The sequence below is a fragment of the Schistocerca nitens genome, chromosome 2 (genome assembly GCF_023898315.1).
Source record: "Schistocerca nitens isolate TAMUIC-IGC-003100 chromosome 2, iqSchNite1.1, whole genome shotgun sequence".
Lineage (NCBI taxonomy): Eukaryota > Metazoa > Arthropoda > Insecta > Orthoptera > Acrididae > Schistocerca > Schistocerca nitens.
In genome coordinates, this window is record NC_064615.1 from 1,185,191,551 (window position 1) to 1,185,204,313 (window position 12,763).

Genomic DNA, 12,763 nt, shown 5'->3' on the forward strand with positions numbered 1-12,763 from the left:
AGACCAGTGTTATATGTGAAAACTTTACTTTTTTTGTAGCGACACTATGTATATTAATTTAAACCATTAACTTTTTCTGTTTGTGTGTTCGCGCTACTGAACAGTGATGTTGCTATTGGCTGACTACATCACGTGTCCTGAGCCCTGAATACCCGCTGTCATCGGCTGGCGAGTTCACGTGACATGGACTATGACTGGCTTACAAAAGGGCATCGCAACTCGATTTCAGTGTGTTGGAAAGTAACATGCAGTGTTTGATGGAGTTCAAATTTATACTTTTGTAATACAAAAATATGCAGCCTACAAGTTGCTACACATCCGAGATCTTTCCTAAAAGTGTTTTTTTCCCTGTGCTTCATTTTCTAAAGTGCCGGGAAATTCTACGTCCGTGTATAAAACCATAACCATTCAAAGGACTGTAAGTTATACAGTTCCGAGAGAAAATATACTGTCAGTTAACAGGGAAAAGTATGTTTTCACCTGGGAGAGAATGTATTTTTAACCGGGAAATCCGGGAATTTTTTTCCTTGTCCGCGTATACACCCTGTTTTGGAATTGCAACGTCCACTTGTATTCTTACTTCAGGAAATAAAATTGCGCCCTCACATCCGCTTTGAGCTTTCGCGCTTCTTCCCAGTCCATTTTGGCATTCGCCTCGAGGTCAGCATTCCATCTCATGGGTGAGCCATGCTGCTCATACGGGATGATGTTCATTGTCAACCCATCCCCCTGACTACTCGTCTTCAAGCTGTTGCAGTTCACCTCTTCCTTCCTCACTTGAGCTTTTCCCTTTGTACCGTTTATATCCCTCCATAATTCTATCACCTGGGCAGACTTCCTCCAACTTATTGGGCAGCTACCTCACCCATTTCTGCTGCTCGGTGACTTTAATGTGCACCATCCTCTTTGGAGTTCTCCCAGAAGCTGTCAGAGAGGTGCCCTCTTTGCTGACCTTAATCGACTTAACCATATGTGCCTTAACATGAGAGCGTCCACGTTCTTTTCAGATCCATGTTTTTTGATTTGGAGAAAGCCTACCTGCTATAGGACTGGTATCCTCTATACACTGTACACGTGTGGCTACCGTGAGCTCCTGCCCCATTTCCTTGAGGAATTTTTAAAAGACCAAGTTTTCAGGATACCTTTATCCAGGAAAACTGTGCCTCACGGTTCCATCTTGAGCATTGTCATCTTTGCTCTCGCCATTAATCTTATAATGGCCTGTCCCCTGCCTGATCATCTCGGGCTCCCTTTTTGTTGACGATTTTGCATCTATTGCAGTTCTGCATGAACCTGTCTCATCGAGCGAGGTCTTCAGTGAGTCTAGATCATCTTTACTCGTGGAGCATTGACACTGGCTTTCCTTTTTACACTGATAAAACCGTTTGTACGAATTTCTGGCAGCGCTGTTGGTCTCTCCCTCTATATTTACATCTCGGGCACGTTGCTCTTCCGTTTGTTGAAACTACAAAATTCCCGGGGCTCTTGCTCGACAGGAAACTTTCTCGGTCCTCCCCCGTGTTTTACTTGGCAGCCCGCTGTATGCAGTCCCTCAATGTCCTGTGTGTCCATAGTGGTACTTCCTGGGGTGCAGATCGAACACCCTTATCCATTTGTAATGATACCTTGTCTGTTCAAAACTAGACTGGGGGTGCTTTGTTTGTGCATCCATCTTACACAGTCTCAGTACTGTCCCCCATTGTGGCACCCGTTTTGCCACTGGCGCCTTTTACACTAGCCCGGTTGAAAGTCCGCATGCAGATGCTGCCGAACCACCGCTGTTCTACTGCCGTGACTTTCTCCTCAGCCGATACGCGTGCTGTTAGTGTGCCACGTGTGGCCACCCGTCCTGTCTCTCTTTCTTCGATGACTCCTTTGATCGCCAGTATGGGGCGCATCCCTCTTCTATCGTACCTCCTGGAGTTCGCCTTCAGCTCTTGCTCTGGCAGATTAACTTCACGCTCCCTGCAACTTTCCCGGTGGGTGTGAACCCAGCTCTAACCTTGGCTTTGTGCAGTGGCCCGTGTTCACCTTGGCCTCATTCCTATCCTAAGGACACTACTCCAGCCTCTCTCTATCGCCTTCAGTTTCCCGACCTTCACACGGAACTTCGTAATAGTACCTTTGTGTAAATTGACGGCTCTAGGACTGACTGCATTGTCGGCTGTGCCTTCGTCATTGGCGCCAACATTTTTCAGTATTGGCTTCTGGCACACTGCTCAGTATTTACAGCAGACCTCTTCGCCCTGTATCGGGCCACGCAGTGCATTTGGCAACATAGGCTTTTCAATTGTGTCATCTGCTCAGACTCTTATCAGTGCCCTTCAAATCCTCTGTGCACTGTACACATTAATGCAATACATCCAGGAAAAGTGTTACTTGCTCACTCTTGATGGAGCCACTGTGATGTTTGTGTGGGTTCGTGGACATGCCATTCTGATGGGAAATGAGGCTGCTGATGGTGCTGCAAGGCTACAGTCCTCGTACCTCAGCCCACTAGTTCTTATATTCCCTCTGTCGATCTCTGTGTTGTCGTCTGTCAGGAGGTTGTGTCGCTTTGGCATCACCACTGTTCCTCCCTTCGTGGGGATAAGCTCCAGGTCATTAAGCCTCTCACAGCAGCATGGACAACCTCCTCTTGGCCCCCCTGCCACAAGGTGATCATTTTAACTAGGTTGCATATTGGGCACGCCCTTTTAGCCATTTCCATATGTTAAGTGGTGCTTCCCCATCACTTTGTGCACATTGCACACAACTTTTAACTGTCTGCCGTATCCTGACTGAATTCCTCTTTTTTAAAGAAAAAAACTGTTTACATTTCTGTTTGGGTTTGCCATCTGAGTTATCGGCTGTTTTAGCGAATGATGCATGGGCTGCCAACCATGTTTTTTATCCGTCAAAGCAATATTAGTTCTGGACCGTTTCTCTAGGGTGTACTTTATAGTCCTTTCTCCACGTACCTGTTTTTAGCTGGCTTATCTTCTGTCAATTGGCAGTGACATATAGTTGTTTTTAACTCCTCTCTTTGTATTTCACAGTTTTGGCATTGGTGCATATGACCTTAGTTGTTTTTGCGCCCTAAAGCAAAACAAACTCACTCCTAGGCTGCAGCCTGAACTCAGCTGATCATAGCCAAAAGCGCGTTCAACAATTCACGAATTGTGGCCTGCTCCTCCAGCATCTTTGTACAGCAGGAACACATCCTGCCCATCCTAGTAAATTTAACTGAACAAATAAACTATAAAAACAGACAAAAACCTAGATGTGCAACTATCTATACTCCTGACGTGTCACCAAGGGACACTTGATACCTCAATGAACTGTATAATTGGCTGTTCAAAAGAAATGGAACCTGTGTTATGGACTGCCTGAAGTTACACTCACCTTTAGGAACGCGAGATGAAACCTTGTAAATAGAAAAATACGCATGAGATTTAAGAAGTATAGTACTAGGAAAACACAGGAAAAGCTAGATACGTAACTGGCTGCTGTGGAGATGTGACGAGGCGACAGCTGAGGGCGTGGATGTCTTACTAAATGAATGGATGTCTTACTAAATGAATGGATGTCTTACTAAATGAACGGATGTCTTACTAAATGAACGGATGTCTTACTAAATGAACGGATGTCTTACTAAATGAACGGATGTCTTACTAAATGAATGGATGTCTTGAAAACAAAAGAAATTAGCAACTACTATGCTGCAAACTGAAGGAATGTACACTTCTGGCTACAATACAGGAGATTAAACCTCTTAAATAGAAAACATGGGTTCCTTTGCTCGTCCGTGTTGCCTTCATCCTTTGTCACCTCGGTTTCGTATATCATCTTCATCCCTTAACCATAGGGTCCAAAGGTGGACCTGAGATTTTTCAGTTCTGCATTCAGGTGTTCTTTATCACTGATCCTGTGGGCCCTCATTGTTAATGTGAGCAGGGTGGATTTCTTCTGCCTGGGCTTATGGTGGGAGAAGGGATGTAGGTACCTCCCGGTGTTGGTGGATTTTCTATATACTCTGCGGGCAAGTTTACCATCAGGGTTTTGGTAAACTTTCACGTGAGAAAAGGCAGTAACCCTTCTTTTCTATATCTATGGTAAACTGGATTTTACTGTGCTGTTGATTGAGGTGTTGATGGAAATTCTGTAGCTGTTGTTTTTCACGTGGTCAGATAAGGTATCATCAGCATACTGTAATAAGCGTTCTGGGCATAATGGGGCAGAATTAAGAGCTGTTCCTTCAAATGTCTCCACGTCTTATTTTCACTGATAATAAGAAATAAAACAGATGCGAGTAAAGGATGTCTAACACCCCTCCTCCTCATCCTCAGTACACTGTCATATTATGAAAACAGCTTCTTCCACTACTGTGTAAGCAGAACATCCAGAGGAAGGCCACTTGCAGCAGTGGCTGAAACGTAGGAGAATTTGATGTATTGACAATGCAGTCAAATCCACTAAAGAATTTTATTTACATGACAGCTGACGTCGAAGTCTACACTTACAGTTTCTATTTGGATTCTGCGTGGTAATAATAGTTCAGGAGAAAATTTTTAAACAGTCTTTAGTTCACTGCGACACTGCAAAAAGTAATATTTCAGCTCACTCCAAAGCCTTAACACCTATCGAAAGTTTTAAGTTCTCGCAATTGCAACCTACTTTATCACCTGCCAATAGTGAAATAAAATGCTTCCTAATGCTGAACTCTGACAAAACTGACCACCGAGACTAGTGGCTTACCACAAATCCCAAAGCCCCGTCACTCACATGTTGTATTTACAGAGCGTCATTGAGCTCACTGTCGTGTGTGTTACGATGAACGTTACACTTATGACCACCATTTGGATTTCATAAGCAAAACATTGAAACTATTCCTGTATGAAGATACCCCCGACTGATGACCTCAGAAGTTAAGTCCCATAGTGCTCAGAGCCAAGGTTTTTTGTTGTGGCCATTTACTGCCAACAAAGTACGTTTAAAGTCCATTGGTTCTCTTCTACTATTGATAAAAGACGGTGAGACAATTTAGACCATTGCCTTATGCAAAGAGAAGACGTTCATCAGTTTTCAGCTGTAGCAAAAGCCTGTCTTAGTAGCCGATTACAACAATTTTAATATTACTGTTAAATCACTGAGTATGAGTATGGTAGACTCACTTAGACAAAGAACAGCTAATGGATGTCCCTGCACTGTTGCTGGTTTCATAATATGTATTGTTGTGGAAAATTGCATAGTCTAACTTGAATTTTTTTTAAGTTTAGAATTATTTATTGGTTGTAGTTTATTTAGTGTATTAGAGCATATGTCTCGGAGTTCACAGTAAAAATTTCAGTTGCTACCACATTTGACTCCGTAGCTCATCACGTTTTTGCATAATTAAATTTGTGAAGGAAATTAGTGTAAATGACAATTATTAATATAGCTGTAACTCGCATAGTTTCTGAAGTAGAAAACATTGTAAGTAGCAATGGACTTGTCTTGTGGGCACACCCAGTACAGTAGCTTTGAAATTATGTAGCATTACTGGATTGTGTGACACTAAATATCCAAGATTTTTTGAGTTGATAGTTTTATTTCAACAAGTGTTCTCGCCGTGACACCTGTTTCGTTCTCTGCATGCAGGCTTCACATATCTTGGTAGAAGGGAATTTTGTGTCCCTCACACCTGGCCAATTACCTAGCTGCTGGTAGCTGAGCACTCCTTTGTGCATCCTTGGTATCTGTTGTTACCTTATCCTCTGCCCCTAGCGATAGTAGGCTGTAATTTACTGCATTTCTGATCTTGAAGGCTAGTTTTCATTTGATTGCACCCAATGCATACCATTTAGGATCTGTAGAATGAAAGCCTGGCAGGTCACTGTTTGTATACGTACAGTGTGCAATTTCTCAGTTGCACTGAATTTTTGTTGTACACATATTAAACAAAAGCAAATTATTGCTGTTCTGTAACGGAATCTGTAACTAGTGTAAGAAGGGAACCTGTTACTAGTGTAAGAAGGGTCAGTGAAGTCGAGGCATAAAAAGAAGTTATACTTATTACTAGTTCAATTTTGTGTTTCCTAAACTTTGTATTTTGTAAATTACACAGTGGAAACTCCAGGTTGAAATATAAGGAAAATATACATTGCTACTCACCATATAGAAGACTTGTTGCCTTGCAGACAGGTACAACAAAATGACACTGACACATTAACCTTTGGACAAAACCTTCACCAGAAAAGGAAACTCGCAGATCCACCCACCCGCCCCTTCCCCTCTCCACACACACACACACACACACACACACACACACACACACACACGGTGAGAGAGAGAGAGAGAGAGAGAGAGAGAGAGAGAGAGAGAAAGAGAGAGAGATTTAAACAAGTGAGCACACCTCATTCAGACAAGACCGCCATCATCAGCAGCTTGGGCCAGAATGCGGAGCTGCCAGAGATGGCGATAGTGTGTGTGTGTGTGTGTGTGTGTGTGTGTGTGTTGGGGGGGGGGGGCGGGCTTGCATGTTGCATGCTTGTCCCTTTGTTCCTTTTTCAGGAGAAGGCTTTATCTGGAGCCTAACGTGCAAGTGTCTTTTCATTGTCCCTTTTTGCAACTCCATGTGTCATCTTTATGTTGAGTAGCAATCTACCTTTTCCTTATATTGTGTTTTGTAAATCGGTATACATATTTTGCAAAGTAACATGTACTTACTAGTTGTGAGTTGCATTGAGGAATTATTTAACTGCGGTATCCTTTTCGTGAACAGAAATAACTGCAATTAACTTTCTTGATCGTCTTTCTTGGGTCTATTCCGATTTCTCTTGAAAGTTTGTGATGTGAATTAGTATGCATTGTCACCTTATCTGCTGTGCTGTTAATGCTTTCCAGTGTTCAGTAAAGTTTTTACCTTTTTTGTGTTGGTGATTGCATGACAGTATTTGCTAATCAGTAACGTTTCACTATGATATGTTATCAAAAAACTGAATACACATTATTACATCTCCTCTGAATATAAGTCTAAGTAACGGTTAGGATATAATTACCCCTTATCTCAAGGCATACTGTTTTACATTTCAGTCTTACTTGAACAGATTGATAAGGGAGGACACCGAGCGGCAGATAGAAAAACTGCGTGAAGAAAGTGGTGGAAATGAAGAACTTGTCCAGGACAAAGTGATGGAGCTGGAGCAACAGTGTGTATGTATCTGTGTGTTGATCTGTTTTGTAAAATAAAAAAAAGGAAAAGAAAGAATAATCAGTACAGTGCCTTGTTTTGAAATTAAGTATTGTCCTTCTTTTTGTTTTCAGGACAACAATACAAGTGAACTAAATGCTATATTTGCCAAAGTAGATGAAAGGAGAAGAGTAAGTAATAAGAAAAATAAATTATGAGAACTTGGTGCAAGTTGTTGAGTCCCTACCCACTAAATAGAGGCACTGAGCAGTAGACTTAAATGTAAAAAAGGGGAGAGAGAATGGAAAATTTTAACTTTTGGATAAGGTTAAGCATTTTCTCCTTGCTTTTCCATGCGTGTCCATTGCTCAGTGCCTCCACTATTTACTGAGTAGTATGCCTTTTTATCTTCTATCTTGGATTTGTCATTATTGGAACTTACGAGATTAGTTGTTCTGTAGCGCAGCATTGTTTCTTTTTAACACGATGTAAGTTACTTTGAAGTTATAACAATAGAAGAACTTGGTAAGATTCGCGTAGGCATTACAAGTGTTGTATCTGAACCTCTTTGGAAAATAGGACAGGTACCTAAAAAAATAACACATTTATTTGTGTGTCACAATTTCTTTTCTGATGGTTCCATTTCATGAAGTATGTTATAACTACTTGCAGCCATTGTGGTGATGGAGGAAGGTACCCCCACACACTCAAAAATAAAGCAGAATACAATAAATAAAAAACAACTGTTTCGAATGCTGTAGCTAATGCATCAAAGATAAATTCTGATTCCCGCCAGGTCAGTGCAGTGGTGTTGTATAGGAGCATTCAGTTATCAACAAACCCCAAGTGGAAAGGTGTAGGAGACCTATTTGCTGAGAGATTCTGTTAGATTTTTTTTTCCCTAAAATTGGAGGCATAGCCATGCTACCAGAGTGTGTGTGTGTGTGTGTGTGTGTGTGTGTGTGTTTTTTTTTTAGAAGTCTCACAGCATTAGAAATGTGCCCATCACGCACTTCCATGTTGACTTTATTGTACGTCGGATTTCCATAAAGAATAAGTCTCTGTTCTTTTTTTTTCGTGTCTTACTGGACACAACCTTTCAGGAAGTATCCTCTTTGTGTGTGTGTGTGTGTGTGTGTGTGTGTGTGTGTGTGTGTGTGTGTGTAGGGGGAGAGTTGGGAGGGGCAATCAGTTAACACTAGAACAGCCAGAGCTGTCAGAATGACTGCTACACATTTTGAAAACATTTTTTGACTGCAATTTTTGTCATATTGCTACGGGCTTCAGTGACTTGCAAATTACCAATCAGACTCATCCATACAAAATATAATTGGACAGGATGTTGTTAATGAGAATACTTAAAACTGCCGGAGCAGTCATTTCGACTACTGTATTGATTATTATAATAAAACATGCTACGACATGTCCTCCTTACAATGGTTGAGATTAAGTCTGTTATAATTATTCTCTAAACTGCAGTAATATGATTGACAATGAAACTGTTATTGTTTATTTGCATCAGTTGTTTTCCCCTTCGTCTCCAGTAGTGTTGTCATTCTTCAGCTTGTCACAGCACAATAATCGTGGCTCATAAAGAGCTGTCCCTTACCGGTGCAGAATTGTTCGCTTCTATTGCATGATATTCCAGATTATATGTCTGAGCAGAATGTGACGTAGATGTAGAGGAATTAGAAGAAGCGCAGATGAAGATTACTGCCAACCAAATGACCATTCTGAAAGTAGTGATTCAGATGATACTGATTATTGAGGTGAAGTTCAGCGAGGTAGGTTATTGATATTGTTATTTTCATTCAACTAATGCATAAACTTCACTATTTAGATTGCTGTTATTCTGGGCATATGCTTATAATTTGAAGTTTCTTATTGTTCTATTACAGCAGCAGAAAGTGTAACACACGAAACGAGGTATCAGAGGGGACACTTAAATATGTGTCTCCCAGGATCTCGTAATGTGTTACTAAGTATAGATGGCTTCGCATAGCGGACTGTAGCTGTGTTTGGAAAGACCATATCTGACAGATTGGCGTGTCATAACATCTCGAAAGGAAATTCAGGACTTACTCCATATTCAAAGTGGCAGTTTCTGATGATATTGTAGCGAGTGCATGGCATCTTTTTATTGATGAGTCAATAGTGAAACACACAAAACACTTTACAGAAACGGAAGAAAAAACATTTTCTAAAAAATGAATTGTGGAGAGTAAGTTTGGAAAAATTTGAGGCCTTCATTGCTGTATTGAAAGCTTGTCATGTTTTTGAGCTACCATTCTTCAATGAAATAATGAGGAGTAAATGTTTGCAAGAAACTCTTTAAGATTTTTGCATTTTGACATTTTAAACATAAGACCAGAATGCATGAATACAGATAAATTTGCATTAGCTTCAAAAGCTTGGAACAAATTCATTTAAAAACTGTCATTATAGATATTCCAGATGAAAATCTGAGTGCTGATGAGCAGCTTTTCCCAAGCAAAACAAGGTGGCCATTCTTACAGTGTATGCCCAATGAATGAGATAAATTTGACATAATATTTTATCTTCATGTGGATGTTGACTCAAAGTTTCTGTGTAGTGGGTTCCCGTATCTAAGAAAAAACGATCTCGGACCATGTGACGAGACTCTTCCTAAAATTGTATTAATGAAGTTCGTGAGCCATTTCAAAAGAAGAGGCAAAACATGACCACAGACAACTAAAATAAGCGAAACATGGCAAGAAGTTGAAACATAATGGAACAGCTTTTTGGAACAACTACGCAATCAAGGAGAGGCATTCCTAATGCTTGAAAGGGAATGAAAGCTCATCTGTATGACACAGCTCTCTTGAAACATTTCAATGGCGCTCTCACAATGTATCAAGGTTTGTGGGGAGGGGAGGAAAGAAATGAACATCCTTGTTCTCCTTGTCTCGGAAGTTGAACGTCAAGCTAGTCCCAAAAGAATTCTGGAAGCTGTAGACTTCTCTGACAATACAAAACATGGTGGATGAAGTGGGAAGAAAATGTACTGCTTGAGCCGGTACACATAAATGGCCAGTTCATGTACTGAATAATATTCTTGCGTTGGCAGCTATCAATTCATGGCTCATTTTCAAGAAAGTAGCAGGGAAGAGGATCACTTAATTACATCCTGAAGCTAGCTGAGGAGCTTTGTGCAGGGTACTTGGGTTCAAAACCTAAGCCAGTGGAAACAGAACCAGAATTTGGAGAGCGTGTGGAAGGGAATAAAATGAGGAGGCAATATAAATGAAGAAATGGGGGGATAAGACAAGCTATATCTTCAAAAAGTGAAATTATACGTGTGTAGTTCTTTCTCAAAGGACATAACTAAGGACATGGTATGTAGTTCCCGCTACTAAAGATAAATGATTCACATCAGCATGTGCAAATACACTGAAGAAAAAATAAGACAGTGTTTTACAAATATGTGGTGGTACGTGTATTTGGCAAACCTGTTTCGTGACTTTAATTGCACTAAATAAAGCACTGCAGTATTTTATGATAATGAGTATGTAATAACTATGTCGCTTTCTGTACTACAAGAATTTGAAATAAAATCTGTGCTCATTTTTTAGATAAAAGAATTCCCAAAAAAAAGGAACACATTCATTTTTATAATAAATGGGGAAAATATTTAATTTGCAATAAAATTATATAAATTTTCCTCATTTTAGTGTTACATCCCATAGTTAATGTTTTCTGAACTTGTATTTGAAATAATTTTAATGAGAGCGAAATAAGAATTGCAATATAGCGGCTAAAATCACCACATCGGTGGTTTTAGGTCTGGCAGTTCTAGTGTTAAATTAAACACAATTAACACAAGCTAGGTGGCACAGAAGTAAGGCACTGAACTCGAAGTTCGGAAGGGTTGTGATTCAAATCACTGCCCATCCATCCAGACTCTGGTATTCCATCATTATCCTTAATTGCTTAAGGCAAATGGTTAATTTGAAAAAGACACAACTGATTTTCTCTCCCAATCCAGGCATGTGCTCCCATATGCCTAATGATCTTGACAGTATCAGCACGTCAAACAGTAATCCTCCTTCCTTTCTCCCATGCCATTTTGAACTTAAGTTACTTTCAGATTTGTCAGATGTTAATATTTTCATATGAACAACGTTAATAATCTTACAATAATGAAAGTTACAAACCTCTGGGTAGCCAATCACTCAGATCTAGCTGATTGATGCACAGCACATACATGCACGTAACAGGATAGTGGTTCCACTACCATTTGAGCTACCACATTCTTTCTAGTGTGAGACTGCACTTTCATACACATGACCAGACACCCTAATGGACCTGACTGGCAGTACTTTGGACAGGTGATGCAGTTTCATGCTGCTGAAAGCAACTAACTATGCTGGACCCTGTTACAGGACGGACTTTTTGCGGCATCATACATCATCTTCAGTCAGTGTCGAGTAGGTGACTGCTTGGCGCTTTAAACAATTCTTTATGAGTCAATACATCAAACATAATTTTCGAACACTGCTTGTTTATTGTGACTGGTCACATTGATGGTACAGTTGCAGATAATGAGACTCATAATTGTCACAAAATAGATCAGTAATGCATGAAGACTTCAGGGAATCTAACTTAAATAAACACATCAAAAGTCAGAGCAATTCGATATTTGGGGAATAAGCGTGTGGTAGCAAATGTAGGAATCTCGTTGGAGATGATTTGCATTCTCTCTCTCCCCGACCTTTTGTATGGTGTGAAGTATGTCTCTGCAATATGCAGATTATTGTGATCAATACCTGGACAGTATAGTTTCGGGGTGGTTGTGTTATGGATGAAGGGGAAAGAGGGGATGAAACCAGATGGTGGTACACAGTTCACTCCTCTCAAATAGCAGAATAGCACCAAAGGCTTGTTTTCTAGCAAAGTACTCCAAGAAATTTCTAGAAACCCAAATATTATTATGGAATATTTCATGAACTAACATGTTAGTCTGGTCCCTATTTATTGAATTGACAGCTTCAGCAGTTAAATTTCTCAGCTCTTGAAGAGTAGCAGGTGGGACAAAGATTCTGTCTTTTATGTACTGCTGCAGAACAAAATCACAAGGAGTGAGGTCTGGTGACCTGGGAGGCCAAAAGCTATGAACAGGATCTTGATGTCCACCTCTTCCAATTCAATGTTGTGGGATTATGTCCTTAAGGTAATGCTGCACCTCAAGTTGAAAGTGGGGTGGCGCACCATCATGCATCAAAAAGTAATCATTGGAATCTTTGTCAAGTTTGCGGCATGCCCAGGTATGACAATCCTGTCACAGCTTTCTCTGTTAAAGAGAAAGGTTCGTAAACTTAATGAATGGAACCAACACAAAACTCATTCAGGTTCTGTGAGTGTCTTTCTTATCCTATGATGATGTCAGGATTTTGTGACCCCCAGATTCGTACATTATGGTGCTTTACTTTACCCAGTACACAAAATGTCATTTCGTCCAAAAAGATGAGTCGCCCGCAGAAAGAGTCCTTTGTTATATTCTGGAGAAGTTCAAGGAAATTGAAGTTCCTGGCCTGCTTATCTTGTGAACTTCTGAAGGCTCCATGTGAATGCATCCCGGATACACTTGACACT

At 40.5% G+C, this 12,763-nt stretch overlaps 1 protein-coding gene across 3 annotated transcripts in view; it reads left to right on the top strand.

Moving 5' to 3' along the window:
• LOC126237516 (E3 ubiquitin-protein ligase CHIP) overlaps window positions 1-12,763 on the top strand; it is a 143,774-nt gene that overhangs the window by 56,286 nt on the left and 74,725 nt on the right. For all 3 annotated transcript variants that reach the window (XM_049947684.1, XM_049947685.1, XM_049947686.1), the window contains exons 4-5: window positions 7,054-7,173; window positions 7,285-7,341. In XM_049947684.1, coding sequence (XP_049803641.1) covers window positions 7,054-7,173; window positions 7,285-7,341 — 177 coding nt within the window. The remainder of the gene's footprint in view (window positions 1-7,053; window positions 7,174-7,284; window positions 7,342-12,763) is intronic.